At 54.5% G+C, this 19,355-nt stretch overlaps 1 protein-coding gene across 1 annotated transcript in view; it reads left to right on the top strand.

Moving 5' to 3' along the window:
* ANTXRL (ANTXR like) overlaps positions 1-19,355 on the top strand; it is a 49,762-nt gene that overhangs the window by 25,305 nt on the left and 5,102 nt on the right. The window contains exons 12-17 of the mRNA XM_075935709.2: positions 2,302-2,380; positions 7,085-7,180; positions 7,647-7,685; positions 9,124-9,222; positions 10,821-10,988; positions 12,296-12,376. Coding sequence (XP_075791824.2) covers positions 2,302-2,380; positions 7,085-7,180; positions 7,647-7,685; positions 9,124-9,222; positions 10,821-10,988; positions 12,296-12,376 — 562 coding nt within the window. The remainder of the gene's footprint in view (positions 1-2,301; positions 2,381-7,084; positions 7,181-7,646; positions 7,686-9,123; positions 9,223-10,820; positions 10,989-12,295; positions 12,377-19,355) is intronic.

Below are 19,355 nucleotides of genomic sequence, written 5' to 3'. Positions count from 1 at the left end.
GGCTGAAGAAGAGCGGGCGTTGGCCGGGGGATCAGTGGGAGACTAAGCCCTGGGTTCAGGCAGATGCAGCTTTTCAGACTGGATATTGCTAGGTGCAATCCCAGGATGGGCTCGGGCAGGGCGGAAACCAGGAGCCCAATGGTAGGTGGTAGGGCTGCAATTGTCTTTCTAGCCTATTCTCCAGTGCAGCCTCGCACACACAGTGGCTTCCTGGAGAAGCTGGGCCTTGCGGCGCATCGTGCTGACTAAATTCGCTGTAACCACCTGAGAGAGAGATCTTGGCGTCATTGCGAATCGCTCTCAGACAGCATCCGCTCAGGGTGCAGCGGCCGTCAGAAAAGCAAACGGAATGCTGGGAATCATTAAAAAAGAGATAGAGACTAAGACAAAGAATATCGTATTGCCTCTCTGCAAATCTATAGGACGCCTGCATCTTGAATACTGCATGCAGAGGTGGCCGCCTCTTCTCAAAAAGATCTATTGGCCTTGGACAAGGTTCCGGAAAGGGCAACAAAAATGATGAGGGGTTTGGAACGGGTCCTATCTGAAGAGAGATTGAAAGGACTTGGGCTTTTCAGCTTAGAAAAGAGGTGGCTAAGGGGGGATATGGTAGAGGTCTATAAAATCACGACAGGAATGCAGAAAGTGAACAAGGCAAAGTTATGTACTTGTTCTCATAACATAACTAGGAGTTGCCACATGAAATGAACAGGCAGACGGTTTAGAACCAACCAAAGGAAGTTTTTCTTCCGGCAGCGCATGGTCAACCTGTGGAACTCCTTGCCAGAGGGTGTTATGAAGACCAGGATTTTAACAGGGTTCAAAAAAAGGACTAGATACTTTCATGGAGATAGGTCCATCAATGGCTATTAGCCTCTGTTAGTCAGGGGCTGGGAATGGGTGACAGGGGATGATTCCCTGGTCTTTTCACTCCCTTTGGGGGAACCTGACATTGGCCACTGTCAGCAGACAGGACGCTGGGCTAGATGGACCTTTGGTCTGACCCAGTTTGGCCGTTCTGTGCTGGGGGGACAGGATTCAGGTGCTTGACCCTGTGATGTGTCACCTAATCCCATGGGCAGAGCATTGCATCTGGGTCCGCTGGTAACATTCTGTGTCCTCGGAGCCCAACCACGCTGCAGTGAACCCCCCGTCTCAGCTCCGTCTGACAGGCGTGGGCCCCCGCAGCCAACGGTTATCAAATTTGAAGCCAAGCCCCAGAGGGCGCTGATAGGTTTGCCAAAGTGGGCAGATTTTCATGGTTCCCATGGTACCTGGTGTAATCTGCGGTTGCAGGGTCAAACCAGGTAATACTGGGGAGCTTTCTGCTCTCAGATTACACCGTCCGACCAGCCAACCCCAGGAGAAGCGGAAGGAGAGGTCTGCGCAGGCCCCTGCACCTCTGAGATCTTTTGCACAGCTTTGCACGAACGGCCCAAGATTCGATTCCCATCTCGTCGTGTAGCGCCACGAACCCCGCCTGCATTGCATAGTGGAGAACGCAGCCAGGGCAGAGTCAGAGGGCTGGCTACGTTGGAGCTGGGATTGAATTTCAAGCCAATTTGAAAAGTCTGCCCCGAAGAGAGGCGGGGTGGCTTGCACGTGGCTTTATTTCTGTATCAAGTTTCGTGCTTTTGGATCCACTCTGCTCCCTCCAACGATGCAGTTTGTTTTATTACCCAGCCCCCCATTCAAGTTGGGTTGATTTGTGCTCTGTCTTACCCCCCTGCAGCCCCATGGGTGCTCAGGTCCGGCTAGGGAAGTATTTACGTGGCTGGGTGGGGTTTAAGCCCGGCAGAACTAGATTTCTAGGGACGGGTGCTACTCTGGTGTGTGTCAAAAACAAAGTGTGCGAGCGGAGAACACGCCCTCGGACCAGACTGTGTGTTCAGCCCCCCGGGTGTGAATCCAGGGAATGTCCGTGGCGTTGTTCGGGTGTATCCCTGTGAAACAGAGCGCCCAGCGCGACCCCACGCTGTACTTACTGCAACTTACACCGGTAGCTTCCCGGTCTAGCACAGATCGTCTTGCAAATGTCTGAGCTGTAGCATCCGCAGCCACTGAAGTAGAGCCCTGGGCCCCCCGAGGACAGTGGAGTCTCTTACTAGAGAACATATGCCCCCGCTCAGGTTAACCCGCATAAAGACGGTGACTTTGGGGCAAGCAAACTGCCAGATGCAGGTGAGGCCCTGCAGCCGTCGAGCCGGGCAGGACGTGCGTGCGGGAGCTAATGGCCCGGAAGAAGGGGAGCAGTGGGTATAAAGATGACACTAAAAGGAAATGCATCTGTTTGTGCTTTAGGGTGGTTTTCCTCCAAGTCAGCATGAACAGCGGGCTGACGTTCATCTCCAGCTCGGTCAGCATCACCAGCACGCAGTGTGTAAGTATGTGGAGGAGCTACTGGCCGCAGCTTGGAACGCCGGGGCTGCTCTCCGGGGAGGGCTGGCCGAGCGCGGCACGTCAGTGATCGCAGCCCGTGCACGGATCACGACCGATTTACGTGATAAGGGAGACCAGGAAAATCCTCCTTCACCTCCGGAAAGAGAGGCCTGCAGATCTCAGACCTGGCTGGGGGCAGGATCCCGGGAGAAGCCAGCCTCCCAGAACAGCCCATCGCTGTTCATCATCCATCCCCCTGCCCAGTTCCCAGTCTCTAGGTGTTGGCAGCTGGAACGGGCCAGGGGTGGCCTTCCAGGCCTGCATGGGAGGGATCGTAAAGGGACAGAAGCCCAACATGACGAGATGGGCTTTCCCTTGACGGGCACTTCTGTCATGCACCCCAGGGAGAGATTTCTGGGAGAGGGTATGACAGCGATCCTGCACCGTCTGCAGCAAGAACAGATTCTACCAGCCAGTAGAATTGAGGGTTTATTGCTTCTCCAGGATACAGCACAGCACAGACGTGATATTGGTACAGGAGTCTGGGCCAGGACACCTCAGATCGCCTGGGTTAGGGGGTCCATCGCCCCCCTAGACCTCCAGCCCCCAGTTTCGGCTCACTCCCTCCTGTTTCCCAGCCAGCAACGGACCCTTCCCCCGAAGCCTCCTGTTGCTCTCCACCTCTCTCCCTTTGTCTCTCCCCCCTGGGAATCCCCTGTTGTCTCCTTGGATGATCCTAGGTGTCTGGGTTAATACACATGTGGGTGAGTCAGAGGGAATCACACATCCCAGCGCAGGGGGACCCGGGTTACAGAGCAGACAGCCCCCCGCTACGCCACAGAGGGCCAGAGATCCGAGGCTTCTCCGTGGCTGACGTCAGCCTGGCGTCTGTGCATGATGGGGGAGCTGGACAGGAGTCACCAGCCCCAGGTGACCTCTTAGGGAGGATGAATTTTGGAAGTCCTCGCGTAATCCAAGCTAAGCTGCCCCCCAAGGTGCTGAGTGAGCTGAGTGCTGCACCTCGGGAGGCAGAGCAGGTTGCATGCCCAGCCGGTGTAAATCCACAGAGCCAGTGGTGCTGCCTCGGTTTACACCAGGGTTGTGTCTAGACTGGCAAGTTTTTCTGCAAAAGCACCTGCTTTTGCGGAAAAACTTGCCAGCTGTCTACACTGGCCGCTTGAATTTCCACAAGAACACTGACGATCTCGTGTAAGAAATCAGTGCTGCTTGCGGAAATACTATGCTGCTCCCGTTCGGGCAAAAGTCCTTTTGCGCAAGAGGGCCAGTGTAGACAGCTCAGATTTGTTTTGCGCAAAAAAGCCCCGATGGCGAAAATGGCAATCGGGGCTTTTTTGCGCAAAAGCGCGTCTAGATTGGCACGGACGCTTTTCCGCAAAAAGTGCTTTGGCGGAAAAGCGCCCGTGCCAATCTAGACGCTCTTTTCCGCAAATGCGTTTAATGGAAAACTTTTCAGTTAAAAGCATTTGCGGAAAATCATGCCCGTCTCGACGTCGCCCAGGAGGGGATCTGGCCCAGGAGTCGAAGCGACAGGATGACTGGAGGGTTGGTAGCGGTACCGCCTGACGGCTATCGGAGCAGGTGGATGTCTGCGCTCTTGTGGTTAAGCGGAGATTCCTACACCAGGCCCCTCTGGAGGCCATGGATAGAACAGGGGCGAAAATCCCCAAGGCGAAGGCGTCTGAATTTTTCAGCAAGCCAGCTGGGAAAATCACTGTGTTTAGTCGCTTGGAACAAAGCCGGGATATTTTTGCCGTTTCACCTAGTCCCTCGGCTCCCTCCAAAGGTTGTGAGAATTGCAACGAGGTGGGGATTTTACACCCAGTCTGCCTGAGTTTTACACCCGTGTCCTCTTCAAAACCGCAACACCCTTTGCAGTGACAGGCCCAGCGCCGAGTCGGGGACAGAGAGTGGCTTGGAACTCACTGTGCATTCAGGTCCCGGGGCTGCCTGCGCGTCTAACGACCCTGCAGATCAGCTCATCCAGGCTGCCTTGCCGTCCCCCGGGGGCAAGCCGATCCCCGCTGTCTCCGCGGCTGTCAGTCTGGCTCTTCTCACCAGGCACTGCAAAGTCACTGGCAGCGTGGACCCGAGCGGAGTCTCAGCTGGAACGCGGCAGCCCCGCACCCTGAAATCGGAACCTGGCCCGCTCTTGGCCAGGACGTAGGGCAAAATCTCCGCTGCCTGTTCTTTCTTTATCGTTTTAGAGGAGCCTTCTGCTTCCTTTCTCTCCCTTTGCTGGGAACGGCAGCCAGCCGGCCTCCTCGGCCCTCGCGCTCAGCCGACTCCTCTGTCCTTTTCTGTACAGTAAGTGCCTTTGCTTCGCTGTCCTCCCCTGGCTCCCGGCTGCTATGTGAGCCCTGGCTTGCCTCTCCGCTCTGTCTGCCGTCGCCGTTGAGCGTCGCGTCCTGCTACGGTGGGGATCCTGGCACGGAGGCATTTTAGCCTCTCGGGGCCCGGAGCTTCTGAGCTCCTACTGGCGGGAACAGCAGCCTGTTCCAGGAGCCCTGAGTCTGCAAGTCCTGACGCCTGGAGACAAAGGGGGCATTTCGAGGCGGATTTAGGGATCCCCCCTCCAGCGTAGGGCCGGATCACACGCAATCAATTTTCCTGGGGAGTGTCTGTCTCTTTCTGAGTCGGGGGCCATGTCCATGAGGGTTTGGGGTATTTTTTTGTGTTTTGGGGGGCTTGGGGCTCTTTTTCTTTGCTTCTCCCTGGTGTGTAGCCCCTGATTTGATTTTTCTGTGGGTCAGTGGCCCCCGACCCTAAAAGTTCCCCCACCCCTGCGTTACGGTCTACTGCGGAGAAAGCAAATAATACCCTCGAGAAGCTATTCTCACTCCCCTCAACAAAATGCAGGACTATGTAGCACTTTAAAGACTAACAAGATGGTTTATTAGGTGATGAGCTTTCGTGGGCCAGACCCACTTCCTCAGATCAAATAGTGGAAGAAAATTGTCACAACCATATATACCAAAGGATACAATTAAAAAAAATGAACCCCTCTTAACGTGAGGGTGTGCCAGCTGCGAGCCAGTCCGTCTCGTTCATTCAATATGCAGATGAGCGTTTTCACGAGGCAAACCTCGTGGATTTCAGCACCACGCAAGCCTGCCCTGGCATTGGTTCTCCTTCCATTCTCCCCGCACGCTGTCCGGGCTCGCCAAACCGTATCCTGCCGGCTCAGTCTTTTTTCCAGCCGCTCGCAATCTCTCCCGCTGCTCCTCCTCCTTCCTCATCTCGAATTTGCTCCTCGTCCCTCTTCCATTTTGCGCTCAGGCCGGCTGGCCCTGCTGCCCTTCTGAGGCTGAGACCCGCGCGTGTCATGGAGCGGGCTGTGAGACGGTTTCCAGTAGCGCCGATAATGGGGTCATGAGGGCAGCAGAGCTAACGTTTTACTGCCTACTCTTATCATCCTCAGCCAGCCCGAGGCAGCCCTTGGGAACTACACATCCCAGCATGCACCATTCCATCTGGCAGCAAGCGTTTGAGGGTTTTTTTTTGTCGAAAAGGCTCTTTGTTCCATGAAGAGGTTGTCACCAGGGCCTGTGTGGTGTCACTTAGGAAGAGTTGTGGAGGGCGACAATTGCTGGGCCCCTGGGTAAAGTGTGTGGGAGTCTGGCTCTGTGCTCCGGGAAGGGGCGGGGCCTCAGGCAGAAGGGGTGGAGCCTGATGTGGAAGGGGCGTGGCTGGAGCTAGCCTTCCCCACCAACTCTTCAGTGACACCTGGGGCTCCGGCGGTGATTTAAAGGGCCCAGGTCCGGGGAGAGTGTTTTATTACAGCAAATCTGCCGAGGGCAACAGGGAGTGACTGGTTTTGCAGGACCTTCCTGAGAAACCCGCAAAGGCCAGGGGAGCTGCACACTTGACCGGGCGACCTGCCAAAGGCTGGAACGTGTCTCTATCGGGGAGCAGATTGAAGACCCGAAAGAAATCGTGTTCCAAAGATGGCCGTCAGACAGCAGTCAAACCTGCCATCTGCTCCTAACGCACAGTCCAGGAGCACCCTAGCAATATGGCCCATTAGCGCAGATAACTCCCCTTGGGGATCGGAAGATACAGCCAGGCATGGCTAGCTGCTTGCTGGAGCATCCGCCCTGGGACCCTGCAGTCTGAAATCAGGCATAACACCTCTCTGGAGACACCGGGGCATGTTGTCTTCCAGATCCCATCCTTAAGTCCTGATTCAGCAGTGCACTTGGCTGCGCGCTTGAATCCTCTTGAAGCCAATGAGAGGCACACATGAGCACATAAGAACTAGGGGTCACCAAATGAAATGAATAGGTAGCAGGTTTAAAACCAACAAAAGGAAGTTTCTCTTCTTGCAGCGCACAGTCAACCTGTGGAACTCCTTGCCAGAGGATGTTGTGAAAACCAGGGTTCAAAAAAGAGCTAAATAAATGGATGGAGGATAAGCCCATCCGTGCCTTTTAGCTAATGAGAGGCACATATGAGCCGAACAGGGAGGCCGGCCTGTCTCTGGGCTCGAAATATGAACTCATGTCCCTGAGCGTAGAAGCCAGTCTGCACAACAATCGTGGTGCATTCTGTAGTCTTTGTGCAATCTGATTGAAACCTGTAGAGAAGCCATCCGGCTCCCCTATCCAGGGCTAGCAGTGCAGCCTGCAGGCGGTCGCCTGCCAAACACGCGGCGAATGATTATAACCCGGATCTGTCTTGTTTGCAGCTCAGTGGGACGATCCTTTTCATCGTGCTCTTAATTCTGTTCCTGTTGCTGGCCTTGGCGCTGCTCTGGTGGTTCTGGCCTTTGTGCTGCACGGTGGTGAGTACCGACGTTGAACTTCCTGACTTGGTTTCTGAAGCTGGAGGGAGTAGACGGGAAGATGCTCCAGCGAAAGGAGCTGACTTGAATTTCGTTCATCTTAGGCGAGAAACTGGCCTGCCTGTAAGGCCCTCGTTCAGCAAAGCACATAAAACGTGTGTCTAGTTAGTCGGCTTTGGGGGACTTCAGTACATGCTGGAATTGACATGGGTGTTTAAGAGCTTTGCTCTTCCTAAATGCATGGGACGTCCACCTCTTGAACGCTGTGTACCCATGTGGTCGCCCTGTGAGTGTGTGTGTGTGGAGCGTAACAGACGCTTGCCGACATTTACCGATAAAAATCAAATCCCTCTGCATCGGCCTGTACTGTGAGCACAGGGGGGCAGAGACGACAGAGCAGGGGGCATGGGCAGCCACAGGGATACAAGATGTATCTTTGATTCTTTCCGTTGCCTGTGTGTCCCAGGTCATCAAGGAACCGCCTCCTCCACCACCCCCAGAGCCTGTAAGTATTTTATTTTTCATTTGACTGCGGTCTGCAGCCGCTGCAATATAGCACCCAGGCTAGGGACGTGGGGAGAGTCATAACAACACCCCCGAGGCAGAGAAAGCCTGTCTCCAGGGTCAGGCGAGGGTTATCGATAGCTCCAGGTCGTTGTGCTCTTCATCCGTGGAAAAATACCTGCATAACCCCCAGCAAGATGCCTCGAGAATCACACACGAGTGTTTCCTAAGCTGCGAAGACACTGGGCCCAGTGCTGCTGTCCTTGCTCGGGCAAAATAACCATTGCTCTCAATGGGAATGCAGCCCGAGGAAGGCGAGAAGGTGTGAGCGTCCCTCTTGAGGGACAAGGCTCTTGAGCGTAGGGTTGGGCCTCGCGGTGGGTAGGCACGATGGGGCCCTAAATTCAGGTGAGGGGAGGTGCCCGCCTATTTCCGCTCCTCACGCACGGTGTTCCTCTGTGGCACACACGACGGCCTCCCTCGCACCAACAGGCGGCTCTCGGCTGCGCACATGCTGAAGCTTGGCAGGCCTCCACAGCAGCCATTTTGAGGTTGCCGAGGGCAACCTTTACCGTCTCTGGGAGCCTGTGATTTGTCCTCTGTGGCAATTTAACGTGTGAGGCCCGGAGGTGCTGAGGGGGTATTGTGGAGAGACCTGACTGAACCTACGCATTCTCTGCCCCCGCAACAGGCGTCCGGGTCAGACCGTCGGCCCCGCTCCGCTGAAATCAGTGCCGTGCTCCTCCGCTGAGGTAAATTGCATTGGAGGCAGCGAAACTGCCCTAATTTACCTCAGTGGACGATCCCCCGACATGTCTCCAGGGAGGTGCATGCAAGATCTTCCCCAGCACGGCATGAGGCTAAGCCAGGAAAGAGCTAACCCAGATCTGGACTCCTTCATATTTTGGGTTTGTTTAAAAAACCACCCCAACCCCCGTTTTTAGAATGGGCAGAGCAAGCCCCCGACACCCCAGCCCCCCGAAGGTACAGAATCCAGTGCCAGACGTGACAGGTTGCGGCGTGAGCTGGGTGCAACCGTGAGGAAAGAACAGGCCGGCGTGCGTGTTAGGGAGTTCACAGAGATGCCCTTTTCTGCGGTGCCGAAAGCACAGCTAATAAAGGGTTTCGCTGGGTTAAGTGGCAGTCACATTCGATTGGAACAGAGCCGCGAGCCCAGAATAATGTACAATTCATCTCCCCTGGGTCGTCCCCCTTAAAGCCGGTTGTGCTTTTTGCCGCTTTGTGCGTGTCTGCCTGTATATAAAAGCAGCCCGAAGAGAGACGCGAACCGACCGTCGGCTTCGGTTTCTCTCGGAAACACTGCAGCTGTGGAGACAAGAGACTTTTGTTCTCCGTCAACCCATAGCCGCGGGAGGACTGTAGGACGTTCGCTTCCCAGGCAGTGTCCATGAACAGCGTCCGCTCTCTCTTTCCCGCAGGATTCGGATGATGAAGACGGATTGCCCAAGAAAAAGTGGCCGACCGTGGATGCATCTTATTACGGAGGCAGAGGCGTTGGCGGGATTAAGCGGATGGAGGTACCCGGCCCTTTTTAATTCCTGAGCTGCTGTGGACAGAACCGTTCCTGGCAAATCACGGCGAGGCCTTTTTCCCATTCTTTTGAGAGCGTGAGCATAATGGGACAGGCTATTGTTTTAATTAGGAAGCATCTCCAGCCATCCAGCTGCCGCAGCGTGCACTTAACGGTGTCTGGAATTATTAGTGAGGGCAAGATTGTCGGCGGAGAGATGGGATTAGGACCCGTCCGTTTGTTGGGTCAGCTCCTCCGATGGTGTCCGTGGGTCTCGCCCTACGACTTCGGTGGAGCGAGGCCAATTTATCGCAGCTGAGTGGCCAGAGCTAATTGGCCAAATGGAAGAGAAGCAATTGCTCCTTAGCCCCAGGGGTCGGGGAGTGACAAGCAGGCAGTGAAAGCTGATGCACTGTCAGAGCGCAGACACGCAGGGCAAATTCTGCCCTTGCATGCATGGACTCAGCTCCAGTTGGAGCCCAGGGTTAGGAGGAACAGGAAGGGTCATCTCATCTACCCCCCTGCAAGATGTTGTGTCCAAACCATCCAAGACAGCCCTCTCGGACGCAGCTATGCAGAACCCTTTGCCGAGGAACCTGATCTAGTGACCGTGCCAACCCTGGCTGAAAGCCACAACTCAAACCAACCTTTCAGGGCTCTTCCTCGTTCCTGGATGCCTTCCTCACCTCTGGCCTAGAGGGCCCTCAGCGTGGGGCTATTGGGTGGAGACCACCCAAGAATGTTAGCTACTCCCCCACCATCAAGCGACCATTGGTGGCATTCGTGTTGCTAGAAGACGCAGGCTCCAGCAGATTTCTGCCCGGCTGTTTTCAGGGGAGGTTCGTTAACTCTGGAACGTGGATAGGGTATGTCTCATGACCTTCAGGGCGTGTCTAGACTACAGGGTTTTGTCGACAAAGGTGGACTTTTATCGACAAAACTATACCTGCATCTACACTGCCACTGAGTTCTGTCGACATAACGTCGGCAGAACTGAGCAGTTTTGTCGACGGCGGTAAACCTCATTCGGCAAGGAATAATATCTTTTGTTGCCAGAGTTCTGTCGCCAGAAGGCGTTATTGCATCTACACTGTCCTTTGCGTCTACACTGTCATGTCGGCAAAGCGGCTTGCTTTGTCAACAGAACTGGATGTCGTCTAGACGCTCTGTCAACAGAAGTTTTCTCAACAGTATCTGTCAACAAAACTTCTGTTGACAAAAGCCTGTAGTCTAGACGTACCCTCAGAGTCTAGTGTAACATGCATCTGATGACCTGAGGTTTCGTCCAAGTAAAGATACAGAGGAAAGGAGCCTGCTGGCTAAACACCTGTCTGGAAGATCGGGTGGGGAACTGATTTTTTGACATTTCCTCTTTATGGAGCATGTTGGTAATTAATTAGGGGATTCTCCCGGCTCACTCGTTGGTGGCTGTGTGTCATGATGGGCTGTTGTGACCGTCATTTTGCTCTCCAGGAGGTCCGGTCTCCCCGAGATCTGGGTGCCTGTTTCACAGGCGCTGAGAGAAACTAGAAGTGGCTGGTTAAGACGTCTGCCGGCCGTGCTCACGGACAGTTCTGCATCCACCATGTGTTCTTCCCCCGTCAGGTGAGGTGGGGAGGCAAAGGCTCGACAGAAGAAGGGGCCAAACTCGAGAAGCCCAAAAATGCCGTCATCAAATTGCCGGAGCAGGAGTACGAGCCGTGGGAGCCCAAGCCGAAGAAACCCCATGCGAGGAAGCCACCGTCGCAGAGGAAGTGGTACGCTCCCATCAAGGTAATGCATCTGCACGGCAGCTTTAAACCGGGGGGGGGGGGGGGCACGTGAGCACGCCGTGGGTTCCTTAATTCGACATTTCTCGTGGCCGGCCGTGGGGTGGGAGAACTTCGTAGGTGTCCCCGAACCTGCGTCCATTTCTGGGACCTCTCAGCAGGCAGCGAAGACTTGGGTGGCAGCTTTCACCTCTTTTTCTGCCCCGGGGTTCCGGCAGGAGATCCCAGGATCTGTTCTCAGGACAGCAGCAGCCCAGCAAGGCACGGCCAAGGGGGCAGGGGATGTGGAGGAGGTGGGAAGGACAGCCTTGTGGTTCTGGCCCTGGACTGGGACCCGTGGATTTCAGCGCTCTGCCTGCTCAGCTGTGCCAAAACCCCCTTGTGGGCCTTGGCCAAGTCAATTTGGGTCAGATTTGTAAAGGTCTTCAGGCCCCAGCAGAGGAAAAAGTTCCTCAGAAGGCTTTGCAAATGCGCCACTGAAATCAGGGGGACTCCGGTGCCTCTAACTTTCGAAAAACTTTTAAACTCTAACCTGTCCCTGTTGCTGCTGCTGCTGCATCTTTAACACCCAGGCTTGGTTCATTGATGTCCGTGTCGTGCACTGAGATCCTCCATTGGAGGGCTAGTGAATTTCAGGGTGTTACGAAGCAGGGGTGTCAAATCCCAGTTAACCGGTGAAGTGGTACGTTTAATTGTGTCACCAGGATCCTGCGTGCGAGAGCCGTTCCAGCCCAGCGTGGCACAGCAGACCTGGCCAGGCTGGAGTGGCCCCTTTCCCGTGGACCACCGGTTAATCAGTTGCCAGTTAGCATCATCCGGTAAAGGGAATGCTGACCAGTTACCCAGTTACAGCCCTGCTATCAGGATTGTATAACAGCTCATCTTTTGGATGCGTCTCTGTGCCAGATTTACTGTCCTGTCTTTTATGGGGTCGCCCATCCTTAGATTTACCACAAGGGTCTTTGGTTCTTGGCTAGTTCTGAATGCCGTCTAACCGCCTGCACCTCGCTGCACCTGCCGGTCTCTGTTCATTGCTCAGATTAAGCCTGATGCATCCTCGTGGGAACTCCAGGCATGTGGATTTGTTCCGTTGTGCGCACTGGCTGGGCCCCGAGGCACTCCAGTTTTCAGAGATGGCTGTGCTATAAATACACTGACAGATAATAACTAGTCTACAGCGAGCAGCAGGCGGCAGGCCAGCCCGGGGGCCGCCGGTGAAACACGCGGTAATACCCCAGCACGCCGACTGTCGTTCAGTTTCACGTTGTTCTCTGCAGCACTGTGGGCCATGTCATGTTCTTCTGATTCCAGGGCAAGCTGGACGCATTGTGGGCGCTGGTTCGCCGAGGCTACGACCACGTCTCTCTTATGAGGCCGCAGCCAGGGGATAAGGTAAGCCGTCACGGATGCACCGCCATGTCGATTCTCGGCAGTAATTCTAATTTTTCCCCCGCGTCCCTCTCTGGATTACCCTGAGGGTGAAACCCATCACTAGGTCCCCAGGTTTTGGAATGAGCTAAAATGTTGGCAGTGGCATCTGTGTAAATAGATTGTCCCTTGTGCCTGGTCACTGCCACCCTGGCCTTTGAGCAGACGCAGGTAGGGACCGGTTCGCGCAAAGAGGCAGATTCCTTCTTTTGACAGCTGCTGCTTCTCCAGGCTGCGTCTTGCCTTGGCCGCTGCAAGCCGAGAGGCCCTGGAAGCCGGCGTGGGGCTTCTCCGGTTGGGCTCGCGAAGAGGCCGGCGGGGTCCGCTGTGAGTGGGCAGCGTAGCCGGCGGACTGACGGCTCACAAGGCGCCTTACCCACGCAGCAGCAGAATTAAATGAGAAATCATAAATCACGCCAGAGCCCCGCCTTCTGGGAACATTCCCAACCACTGAACAGAGAACTTTTCCGGGGATTCTAGGGCAGGGCGCAATTCCCTGCCGCCACCCAGACGTGGCTTTACAATGCCGGAGCCGGGATCTCCGGCGTTGGGCCGTTCCATGGGCTCCGTCTGCCGGGAGTGAGAGTCACAGCTGTGCCAGGCTGCAGATCTGGCTCAAGCGCATTTCTAGAAGGGCTCCGTCAGTTTCACTCCTGTTGTGTTCTGGCGGACTTTCCCATCGGGCACGGCTCCTCTGCAGGGGAGAGCCACGCTGGGGAGGTTGGCTCTCATGGGTTTTCCTCCCTGGGGAAGTGACAGGGACTTCCCATCCCCAGATCTTCCACTAGCCAAGGCTGTTGGCCCAGATGCCCCATGCCTGCAGGCAACTTCCTGGTTTAGGTGGCAGCAGTTTCGTCAGGCTCCAAGCACCCTCAGGACCTGGTCTAGTACTACCGGCTCTGTCGGGGATCTGGGGGGAAGCGTTGCCCAGACATTGTATCCTTCTCACCTGGGCCCTCCCGCCCTCTGATCTGGGTTTGTGGAGCCCTGCAAATCCACGGATATCTGCCACGTAGCCCCGGGTATCGCATCCCTGGGTGTGAATGCGGCGATCCACGGCTCGTCTTTGCGGGCGCGGATACGACTTTTGTACCGAGAACCCGGGAAATGTGAGGCTACGGGCTTTATCGCCGCGGGGATCTGCCTCCGCGGCGGGGGCTGCGGATCCCTGCCGATTGCTTTGGCAGAAGCGGAACCACATTTGGGTTTGTGCCACGGAGCTGGAGATGGACGGTGGGGAGAAGACGGAAGCTGCTCCTGTTCCTTTCTGTGCCTCTCTCTGGCCAGGAGCCCTGGGCCTCAGCCCCCCAGCTCCCGGTGGGAGCATCTGGCTGGCAGCTGCGATGGAGCTGCATCCGTGCTGTAGCAACCAGCAAGTGGCTGTGGCTGCTGGTAGCCAAGCAGGCTAACGGCAGATTGGGGTTGCATTAGGAGGAGCATTGCCAGCAGATCCAGAGAAGTGATTATTCCCCTTTATTCAGCTCTGGTGAGGCCACATCTGGAGTATTGTGTCCAGTTCTGGGCCCCCCACTACAGAAAGGATGTGGACGCATTGGAGAGGGTCCAGCGGAGGGCGACCAAAATGATGAGGAGGCTGGAGCATATGACCTACGGGGAGAGGCTGAGGGATTTGGGTTTGTTCAGTCTGCAGAAGAGCAAGGGGGGATTTGAGAGCAGCCTGCAACTTCCTGAAGGGAGGTTCCCAAGAGGCTGGAGAGAGGCTGTTCTCAGTGGGGGCAGATGACAGAACGAGGAGCAATTGGCTCAAGTTGCAGTGGGGGAGGTCTAGGTTGGATATTAGGAAAAGCTGTTTCCCTAGGCGGGTGGTGAAGCGCTGGGCTGGGTTCCCTAGGGCGGGGGTGGAGTCTCCATCCCTAGAAGTGTTTAAGTCCTGGCTTGACAAAGCCCTGGCCGAGTTGATTGCATCAGGGCAGGTCCTGCTTTGGGCTGGAGGCTGGACTCAGTGTCTCCTGAGATCTCTGCCTGCCCTGGGATTCACTAGAGTCTCTTATTTACTCCTTAAGCGCAGCCCTGGGCTGGTGAATAGGCGATTGAGGCCCAGCTGTATTTTGATAGCAGGCACATTGTACGGCGAGGGGTTTCTATCCATGCCGAGCACAGTCCGGCCACTGTCAGAGCAGTCAGGAAACCTGCGAGGCGGTGCCTGAAAACAGGGATTCTCAGTTACTCGCCCACAACCCTGCCGTGTGCAAGAGGCACAGAACTGAGCAAAGAGGCGATTTCAAATGGAGCGAGCCGAGAGATCGCTGTGTTCGGGGGGACATTAGAAAATCAACCGTGCATCTGGGGAAATAGGCTGGAAAGAATCCCATTGAGTTACATTCAGCGGAAGAATAAGGCTCATCTCTGTTCTACGGGCTGTGAAATTAACGCTCACTGAAGAATATTGAAAGGGAAGCAAGAAGATGACAGGGCATGGTTCTGTTTTCCGAAAAAGGTGCTGGCAGAAGTTGCTTCTCAGTCCAGAGCCAGCAGTGCCGGGAGCGATGCTGTTGGGCGTTATTTGTATTCGGGAGCTCCTACAAGCCCCCGATGAGATGGGGTCCCTGGGCAAAAATATAGACCCTGATCTGAAGAGATTGCAGGGTTGCAGGGCCTTTCATGTGTGTGTGAACCTCTGCCTGCAAGCGAAAAGAATAACCCCATTAGCTCTGAGTGAATAGCAGGCTTTTAACCTCACCCGGGCCAGCCTCTGGAAGGAGACATGATCAGTTTCGCACAGGCTCAGTGGCAAGGCTAGACGGATTTTCTCATTTCGTTTTCCCCCGGCTCGTCGGATGGGGCTTCCCGGGAACCAGGGTTGGAATGGGTCTGAAATTTCCAAATGTGGAAGTTTTGCACAGGACTTTTGACCTATTCCTGCCCCCCTCTGCAAAAAAGGGGATAAAAAAATCATGTCGGCATTTTTCCCATTCGCCGCTCCTTCCCCACTTTTCGCTGTGTTGCCCACTCATGGTTTTAACCCAAGCCTCGCCATAGTGGGTGTTTTTCTTTGGGCCTAGCTCCCGGAGTCAAGTGGTTATGTAAGAATCTTGATTATTTTTTTTTAAAAGGGAGACATTTCTCGCGCCCTCCTGGGCCGTGTCCAGACTCAGGGGTTTTTTCGGGAAAAGTAGCCTTTTCCCGAAAAAACTTCCCCTGCGTCCAGACTCAAGCCGCGTTCTTTTGAAATTATTTCGAAAGAACGCGGCTTTTCTTTCGATGGCGGTAAACCTCAATTTACGAGGAAGAACGCCTTCTTTCGAAAGTTCCTCTTTCGAAAGAAGGCGTTCTTCAATGTAAAGAGGCCGTCTTCGAAAGAGAGCATCCAGACTCGCTGGGTGCTCTCTTTCGAAAAAGCGGATTTCTCTTTCGAAAGATCCGCCTGCAGTCTAGACGCGATCTTTCGAAAGAGGCTCTTTCGAAAGAAGCCTGCAGTCTAGACATAGCCCTGGTGGTGGGAAAATGCTTGAACACACAAGCCCTGACAGCAGGCAAAAAGAACACAATGTGTATTAGTGTTTAAAAAAAAGTCATGGTTTTTTAGCCGGCCTTGTGATTTTGGGAGGTGTGGGGTGTGGCACTGCTGTGTTTTGTGACCAGCTGGAATCCTGGTGGTGTGTCTTGAATGCACAAAACCTGCTCAGACTCAGGCATTAGAAAAGGTTCAGAGAAGGGCAACTAAAATGATGAGGGGTTTGGAACGGGTCCCATATGAGGAGAGATTAAAGAGACTGGGACTTTTCATCTTGGAAAAGAGGAGACTAAGGGGGGATAGGATTGAGGTCTATGAAATCATGAGTGGTGTGGAGAAAGTGAATAAAGAAAAGTTATTTACTTGTTCCCATAATATAAGAACTAGGAGCCACCAAATGAAACGAATGGGCAGCAGGTTTAAAACAAATAAAAGGACGTTCTTCTTCACACAGCGCATAGTCAATCTGTGGAACTCCTTGCCTGAGGAGGTTGTGAAGGCTAGGACTGTAACAGGGTTTAAAAGAGAACTAAATAAATTCATGGAGGTTAAGTCCATTAATGGCTCTTAGCCAGGATGGGTGAGGAATGGTGTCCCCAGCCTCTGTTTGTCAGAGGGTGGAGATGGATGGCAGGAGAGAGATCGCTTGATCATTACCTGTTCGGTTCACTCCCTCTGGGACACCTGGCCTTGGCCACTGTCGGCAGACAAGGTACTGGGCTAGATGGACCTTTGGTCTGACCCACTGTGGCCGTTCTTATGTTCTTCTGACTTTGAAGGAAGATGGAAGGCGTCTGTTTGCCAGAGATCTAAGAAACTGCAGGTGGGGTGAGTTTCTGGCCACTGGGCCGGGTGACGCACTGGGATCTGAACTCAAAAAGGAAAGCGGGTTTTGCATTTTGTTTTACATTTACAATAAGCGTCCAAATTCCCCACAATGTTCTTTCGTTAATTGAAAGCGTAGGACTCTGCTGGGGGGACCTGATCTCGTGTCGTCCTTTCTGGTGAGCAACACAAAGGTGTGTTTTTCCAGTTTTCCAAATCCATTCTTCCTCCTGGGTGTTGTCTGTGCTTGGAGCCAAGCGTGTGATTCCCAGCTCGTAGAGACGTACCCCATGGTATCACTGCTCTACCAAGAGCACTACAAATAGAAGTGGATTTGGGGGCAGCGCAGCTGTCTGAGTACAGTCCAACCTGAGCCCCTGGATATGTACTCGTCTGTTGCCTGTGCCAGCCTAATAGTGCTGCTATCCAGGAGGAGATCAGAGTGTGTGTGTGGGGGAGGGGGACTGGAGGGCCTAGTGGTTGGAGCACAGTTATTCCCACCCCCTTCCAGTCTCCTGCATCTGCACAGAGCCCAATGCAGGAGCCAATCTCCCTCCTTCCCCCCCCTGCTGGCAGTATGGGCCTGCCTTCCCGAGCGGGGGCAGGGAGCTATAGATGTCGGCTCCCCGCCCCCCTCTGCATGGGGATGAAGGCGGGGTGCCCCCGTTCAGGGCCGACTTCAGCAAATCCGCCCTGGTTTGCAGTTCAGCAGATCCTACGCCAGGAAATGTTCCGCAGCTTGGTTTGCCAAAACCCTGCGCTGAAAAAAGCGGCATTCTTTCCCCGCCCGCCGGCTCTGGGGCCTTGACGCTTTCAGAAAAGGAGCTGATTGTTGTCCCTGAAAATGACTCCCCGGGAAGTGAAATCTGACACTTGACGGCAGGCATCCTGCCCCATCACACTGCGGGTGAGCCCCCGGGTCCGTCAGCTGTGAGCCAGGGACCCTTCCCCGGTGGTTTGCAAGTTCAAGGCTCTTCCCAGGGGAAAAGGGGGGCGACGGACTCGGTCGGAGAACCGGAAAGCTGAATGGAGCCTGGAATTTTTCTCATTCCTCAAAATCAGAGGAACACTTCCAGGGCATCAAAGCTGGGCTGCCTAGGATTATAATCACTGACAGACAGAACTCCGGCGTTCCCTTCTGTGCTTAGCCACTGACTCCTGGTGGGAACTCGAGTGAATCCCTAACAGGGGCCTGAAATCTTGGGAACGTTAGTAGCAGAGTTCGTCTTGGGGGTGGCTTACAAAGGGGCCAAGTCCCCCCCACCCACTAAAGTGGTGGGTGCCCCTCATTACAGGGACCCAGGTGTCCTGGCCTCACTGCCCCAGCTGCGCAGTTGCTTTTTGAATGGTTGTCTTTCACTGCTGTCTGCCTCAGTTTCCCCATCTGTACAGTGCTTATGTGGCAGTGGGAGGCTTAGGAGGCACTTAGGACCGGGTGAGTGAAAGCTTCTATAGAAGGACCAAGAGTTAATTGCTAATAATTATTTCCAAATTGGTGCCCATCAGTCATCAGCAGGTTGGGTTCTGCAACTAATGTGCCCTCTACTTTTCGCCATTCATGTGTGGAATACATTTTATTGTATGCACCAAGGCATGTGCAGATGTGCACCAGCACTAGAAACAGAGGCTGCTGGCTATGGGTGCTCTGCTAATCAGTTGGGCGGCACCAGCATCTCGCTCGAGCGCTCAGCTGCCAGGGAACTCTGTCTGCCGCCCTTACTCACGTGCGTAACCCTTGCCCACAGAAGTAAGCCCGTGGGCACCACTTGTTGGATCACAGCTTGCGAGTGCTGGGAAAGCACGTTGAGATCTCAGGAGGGGGCAAAGCATGATTGATCCACAGTGATTCTTTGCTCCTCGCACTCTGTCTGGGCTGTCAACCCAGAGCACGGCAGCTGCTCGGCTTTGATCTGTCGATGGCTGCGGCATGTGCTGGGAAGAATTTGCTGTTGCAGGAGCCGATCGCTGGGTGCCAGCTGCGATTGGAGGCGCGCGCCGATAATCTGTTGTGAGGCGATGTCACGGCCCATCCATCGATCACCCCGGTCGCGCTCTGTCAAACTCCAGACCCAGCCGTATTTTTCATGACACAACGTGATGCGTGGCCTTTCCACTTTCCAGCTGTCGGACGCGTCAAAGAGTCTGGCAGCTCCGGGATGTCTCCGGTCACTTTCACTGAAAGGAAAGTTACGCAGGCTGATTTCTGGGCCCTCTTTTGAGCATACACATGCACCCATTTGAGGCTGATGTTTGGGGGTGAGGAAGGGCAGCCAAAACTCGCAGGTTAAAATCCTGCTGTGTGTTTGGGTTGAGCCTGTCACAAAAGCTATGCCTGGGATACTTCCTGCCCACTTAATTTTCCTCATTAACACGGGTCCTACAAGTGACAGGGAGCTGCTTTTGCTGTTACATATCTCTTGGATTCTGTTCCACTCCAGCGCATCTGAGGAAGTGGGTTTTACCTCGTGACCCTGTATAGTTTGGTTCATCCCTGAGGCTTTGTCTACACGCCAAGCGTTGCTGGAAGAGGCAATGCAAATGAAGCACGGATTAGCGTTTTCTGGCGCGTCATTTGCATATTCTCTTCCGATCCGTTTTTGCGCCAAAACAAGCAGTGTGGACGTTTCCTTTTTGCGCACAACG

The sequence above is a fragment of the Pelodiscus sinensis genome, chromosome 8 (genome assembly GCF_052426305.1).
Source record: "Pelodiscus sinensis isolate ZL-2025 chromosome 8, ASM5242630v1, whole genome shotgun sequence".
NCBI classification, from domain to species: domain Eukaryota; kingdom Metazoa; phylum Chordata; order Testudines; family Trionychidae; genus Pelodiscus; species Pelodiscus sinensis.
This window is presented reverse-complemented; position numbering and strand designations above follow the sequence as displayed.